The 6,000-nt window shown below is 40.8% G+C and overlaps 1 protein-coding gene across 1 annotated transcript; it reads right to left on the bottom strand.

Moving 5' to 3' along the window:
- Nucleotides 1-528: 528 nt before the first annotated feature.
- LOC139312170 (zinc finger protein 135-like) lies at nt 529-5,085 on the bottom strand. The gene is made up of 2 exons (XM_070936742.1): nt 4,777-5,085; nt 529-2,499 (listed from the first exon to the last, which is right to left on the bottom strand). Exon 2 carries the CDS (start codon nt 2,470-2,472, stop codon nt 1,297-1,299), a length of 1,176 nt encoding a protein of 391 aa, XP_070792843.1. The 5' UTR covers nt 2,473-2,499; nt 4,777-5,085; the 3' UTR covers nt 529-1,296.
- Nucleotides 5,086-6,000: the final 915 nt, after the last annotated feature.

The raw sequence follows: 6,000 nt of genomic DNA, 5'->3' as shown, positions 1-6,000 counted from the left end.
GTGGCCACTGAAACCAAATCCTTTCCGATGCATATTTCAGTCTTTTAGCCACTATCCTATTGTCACTTGACAGAGAAATCTATTCTAAAATGTTCAATAAACTCCACTAAAAAGTACAAAAAAAAGAAAGAAAGAAAGAAAAATAATTGCATTGATAATTTAAATCTCTGATATTGTCACTACAAGCCTACAGATGCATGGCAGTGACCAGGCTACATAAGATGCCAGATTGTTCTTCAGTAATACCAAGGAAGGCCATCTGCTTTTTGTGCTTCTTAGGGTGTGACATGACATCCGTGAAGACAGATGCCAAGAACTGGAGCTTATATCAGATCGTTCAGCTGTTTCACCCAGCACTTTTATTTCGATTAGCAGTACTGTTCTATGGCAACAGTCTTTCCCACTCATGTTATCCAAGATGTTTTAAGCTGAAAAAGCAAGGGATTAAAACCAGGACCTGTGCTCTCAGCTCTTCCCCCACCCCCCACCTGCCAGCTTTGGGAACAGCCACAATGAAGAGTCACCAAGCACAAGATGATCAAGTTTATAACTCAGATTCCAAGCAGTGAAGTTTCTATAGTCTACTATTAAAAAAATAAAGAAAGGTGGGTCATTGGGCCAAGGAAGTACACTAAGTCCTGACTACTTCTCTGCCTTGTAACAAACCCCATAATGGACAAAATAAAGGTTTTTCCTCACATGCAATTTTCCATTGGCTTTAAACAGTGGCAGCATAAAACCATGAAGCAGTCCACTGGAGGATGTGTGTCAATTTCATGTGGTAATAATATTTGCTGTTTTCATGTGCTACTGCATTACAAATAAAAGAGACTGATCTCATCAGAGTTGGATATGAGTGCTAATTGTTTCTCCTCCATTGCTATCAACACAACTTTTCACAGCTTCCAGTTTTTTCACTGTGGAAACCTGAGGGATAGTAGACAGTTAAGATATTCTCAGAATACAGGAAAAAGTAAGGGCTGATATGCCTGAAGGTGTTTGAAATGGGGTGTCATTTTCAAAATCATAACAAGGAAAAGTATGGATATTCAAGGGAAGATTCTAAGATCCTATTAGAAATCTTGGATGGAAAGGAGGGAATCTAGAAAGAGGATCTTAACCAGTGCCAGAGAAGAAAACATTGCAAAGGCATCCTGGTAACATATCCAAATCTTTTTATACTCTTGCAGGTTAGGGATTTGGACAAAAGATCCTATAGGAGATGAGGAATAGATTACTATTTGAGACATCCATCACTATTTCTTCAGGGACTTGCAGAGAACTCTTGTTTAGAAATTACCCCACGTGGGTTTTTTGATGCCTAGTCAGATGTGAATTCCGGTTAAATCTCTTCCCGCACCTGATGCACATGTAAGGTTTCTCGCCTGTATGGATTCGCTGGTGCTTCTTGAGACATGAGCTTTGGCTGAAGCATTTGCCGCACTCTGTGCATTTGTAGGGCTTCTCTCCTGTGTGAATCCTTTGATGCTGGATCAGATCGGAGATCCCACGGTAATTTTTCCCACACTCAGAACACAGATAGGGTTTTTCTCCCGTGTGGATTCTCTTATGAACGACGAGGTGAGAGCTTTGGGTAAAGCATTCACCACATTCTCTGCAAATATAAGGTTTCTCTGCAGTGTGTATTCTCAAGTGTCTGATAAGATGGGAGCTCACCAGAAAGCCTTTTAAACAGACAGGACACCCAAAAGGCTTTTCTCCTGTGTGGATTCTTTGATGAGCAACAAGATTAGAGCTCACGCTAAAACTCTTCCCACAGTCAGGGCATTTATATGGTTTCTCTCCGGTGTGTATTCTCTGATGTGCAATCAGGGTTGAGCTTTGGGAAAAGCTCTTACCGCACTCGGGACATGTGTATGGTTTCTCTCCAGCATGGATTCTTTGGTGCTTCACAAGGGCCGAGCTGTCACTGAAACGTTTCAAGCATTCACGGCAAACATAAGGTTTCTCTCCAGTATGGGTTCTTCGGTGTCTGATAAGAGGTGAACAGCGCTTAAAGATTTTTCCACAGTCAGGGCACTTATAGATTCTTCCACCCTTCTGGGCTGTGGCTTGGTTGGGTTCTCCAACAGTTCCTGCCCGTGGCATGGTTTTACAATGTCTCTTTCTTGGAATATAACCTGAGATCTCAGGACCGAGTTCACTGTCACAGGGTATTTCATCCCCTTGGATTTGAAAAACATTGATTTCATATTCTTCCAGAAGGGAAGTTTCTTCTGGAAGAAGTACCTCCTCTTTTACTAGATTTTCTTCATCCTCTGGGAGAATCACCTCTATTTTCACCAGATTTTCCTCATCCTCTTCTTCCTCCTCCTCCTCAAAGATCGTCTCTTCTTTCACCAGGTCTTCTTCATCTGCTATAATTGTGAATATTTCCTCCTCTTTTACTTCCTTCTCCTCCTCTGATAGAATTGCCTCCTCTTTCACCAGATTCTCCTCTTCACTCATCATCTTTAACCTGCTTGAACAATAGGATTCCTGAAATATACAAGCCATAGCATCAGCAAGTTGAAGTTAGGAAATCAGAAATCAAGGGAAGGGGGGAGGTGAAATTAGGCAAACAAAAGCTAAAAAATTAAACAAGAAGCAGATTTTCTATATTAAAGAAATCATACTATGAGATTTTATTCAATCAATCCTTACTATCTACAGCAGGATTTGGCATCCTTCAAGTCTATTTCCTTCTTAAAAATGGGCAAAATTCTATGACTCAGTCCATGATTCAATAGCATTCTACAGCACCTGAAAATAACTATTACCTCAGTAATTTGTACAACAGCCCTGTAAGGTGGGTCTTTCGTTGCAAATGATGCAGCTGACAGGTAATAGTTTGCCTAATCTGACTAGAAAAGCTGGCTGAACTGTCTTGAGCTTGAGAATGTGTTTGTGCTATTACAGGCAACCAATGGCTGATCATAGTAAATTTAACTAAAGCAACATTGTGAAGCACAGCATTTCAGAATGTGCTAGGAAATTCCTGAGTGAAATATAAGCAAGCCATAGATTCATAGCCTTGCAATCCCTTAAATGTGGTTGTAAATTCCATAAAAATAGTAGGACTAACTTTTAAGTAAGCATGTTCAGGATTGTATTGTATTTGGCCTTAAGTATGCTCAAGACAGGGGTGAAATCCAGCAGGTTCTGATGGGTTCTGGAGAACCGCTAGCGGAAATTTTGAGTAGTTTGGAGAAGTGGCAAATACCACCTCTGGCTGGCCCCAGAGTGGGGTGGGAATGGGGATTTTGCAAAATCCTTCCCTTAGGAGTGGGGAGGGAATGGGGATTTTGCAGTATCCTTCCCCTGGAGTTGGGTGGGAATGGAGATTTTGCAGTATCCTTCCCCTGCCACGCCCACAGAACCGGTAGTAAAAAAAATGGATTTCACCACTGGCTCAAGACCCTCATTTTCCAAATAAGTAAGTATATCTGATGAAATATTTGATGAATTTATAGGATTATTCTAAGGATCAGAGTGATCAACACAGATTATAAGTATGTATAATTATTACATTTTTATAACCATTACTACATTAGTATTTAGAGCAGGGATCATCCCAGAGCATACTGAAATTGTGCTGCTGAAATTTGGCCATAAAATTACCTGATTTCCAAGACATAATATTTGACTTAAAAAGGGAAATACCATTTTTAGGAAATAAGAAGGTCAAAGATTCCTATTTTCATTCTTAAACTCTCTCAAAAGACCAAATATAATGAAAAATATGGTCCAAAAATGTTCAATTTTCTCCTTTCAATGTCAAAAACCTCTTTGACTCCTTAGCTGGTTGGGCTGATGAACCTGGGACCCCAATCTCTAAAACTGCCTATTCTGGATATTAAGGTACATGTTTTAGGAACACTGCAATCAGAAATCTAGTTCTTTATTGTTTTGACAAGGTCATTTGCAGGAAACACTGTGTTTTCAGTCCCTTGACCTTGAAAGGAATCTAAAAAAAATCTCGGAGTGCTTCTTTCAAAATTGACTTAAAGCATGTCATATCAAGGGGAAATTATATATTTGAACCTATTTGAACTCCCCAATTGCCATTTAGGGGCAATTTAAACAATCCCATAAAATGGAAGCATTGTTAGAGAATCCTTCCCTCCCTCCCTCCCACCCACCCCCAAAGTACAAATATGGGTTAATCTTTTTCAATCTGATGCCCTTCAGAAATGTTATTGCAGCTAACAATGACCACAGACTTTTCTGACTGGGAAATCTGGAAGCCTCCGTTATACAACTCCTGGAAGAAAAGAGGTGGCTGGGTTTAGGATGGCAGGAGAACTTTCAATTCATCCATCTTCATGATGAGCTGGTCCTGCACTCTTTATGTTCACTTGCATAGACCGTTCTACTTATTTTAAAAAAGATTTTTTGTGATTCCAAACAAATACCTGCGGAGATTGGAAGTGTTTCATGCAATTTATTTTATTGACTAATACAACGGTGGAGTAAAGATGCTCTCTTATTTTCCCTCCCTCCCTTCCCCCTTCTTTCATATTCAGGGGTTGAGCCCTGACATTCAAGGTAACCTTATCTGCCACTTCGTTGTGCTTAGTTCCCTTAAATTCGACGGGAATTGCCTTCAGAAAACGTGTCAGGACTGCAAACGAAGACGAAAAACGAGCCTGGGTCGACGCAGCCTTGGTCACGAACAATGCACTCCCATCCCTTCCTTTCCCGCGTCTAATACAATAAAACTACCGTCGTATTTATTGAATTCCCGCCCCCCCCCCATTGTTTTCAAATCGTTACCTGTTCAAGAGTTAACGGCTGCAGCGCCCCGGAAAAACGAAACGACCCCGAGCTGCAGCAGTCTTCACTCCGGTCGTGCTCCCGGTGAAGCAGCAATTAGCGTCTATCCCCGGCCCAGATCATGCGGGGCTGGGGTGGGCCTAAATCTCAAAAGGGAGAGGATTCTGCAAGTGCTTCGCGACGCACTTTCGACGTTAAAGTAACTCAGGGGAATAAATGAGAAGATACATAAATGAACACACGAGAGTGGAAGAGCGGGGCCGCCTCTCTCCTTTTGTTCTTTCTTTCTTTTCCCCACCCCGGATCTATTCCTCCGGATTCGTCCGCCGTTGCTGGCCACACACGGCCCCGCGGTCTTGAGCCAACCCCTTCCTGTGCCGTTACGGTTTCCAAGCCGGACTGCAACCATCTACGCTTCCGCAGATAAACTGCGCCTCGAGTCATCCGTGAAAAAAAGAAAAGAAAAGAAAAAGAAACTGATGTTTAAGGAGCTGGACAGGCATCCTGGATTTGTCACAAAACAAATTTCCGCTTCACGTGTCAGCAGGTTTCTTTATCGGACACGTGTATGTATGTGTGTGAATAGAAGACAAGGTTCGCGTGCGTTTTAAAATCGTGGTTGGTTAAGCAAAGACGGGCTTCAAAGAAGCACCCGAAACCGAAGACAAAACCAATATTTTTTAGCGCAATGTACGAATCCAACCATTAAAACGCTATAGTAGAATCAGGTTAAAGAAAGGAGGCAATTGATTTTTACCGTTTTGTTAAGGATTCTCAAGTTATCTCTCCTGAAGGATAATAAGATTTAGGTCTTTTTGGTGACTGTTCTTGTCAACTTTTCAGGTAGCCCGTCTTCACTTGAGGAGTGAGAGAAAAACTTAATTCACCATTAATTCAACAAATGATTTCCAGATTAATGGAAAGCTTGTGCAATTATATCAAATCTGGGCATTAGCCTAACTATAAAGACCTATTATCAGTGTTATTCTTGTTATATAGAAAATAAGCTGTTTATTATCTGTTTATCTCCACTTTTAATTTTTAGCAGAATTTTTTCTTTATGTACTATGGATTTATGTTTTTTTTTAATAAATGTTAACTTCAACAAAAAAATAAAATGGATTAATGGATAACTTAAAACACTGGGCTCCTCAAATTATCAGGAAAAATAAGAATCTTCATTCTGATTTTGTCTCCCCTTCCATCAGGCAATGCTCCCAAACA

This window comes from Pituophis catenifer, unplaced genomic scaffold (genome assembly GCF_029215685.1).
Source record: "Pituophis catenifer annectens isolate HBS135680 unplaced genomic scaffold, rPitCat1.0.hap2 SCAF_2, whole genome shotgun sequence".
In the NCBI taxonomy this organism is placed as follows: domain Eukaryota; kingdom Metazoa; phylum Chordata; class Lepidosauria; order Squamata; family Colubridae; genus Pituophis; species Pituophis catenifer.
The sequence above is the reverse complement of the archived record's forward strand: the minus strand, read 5'-3'. Positions and strand labels throughout refer to the sequence as shown.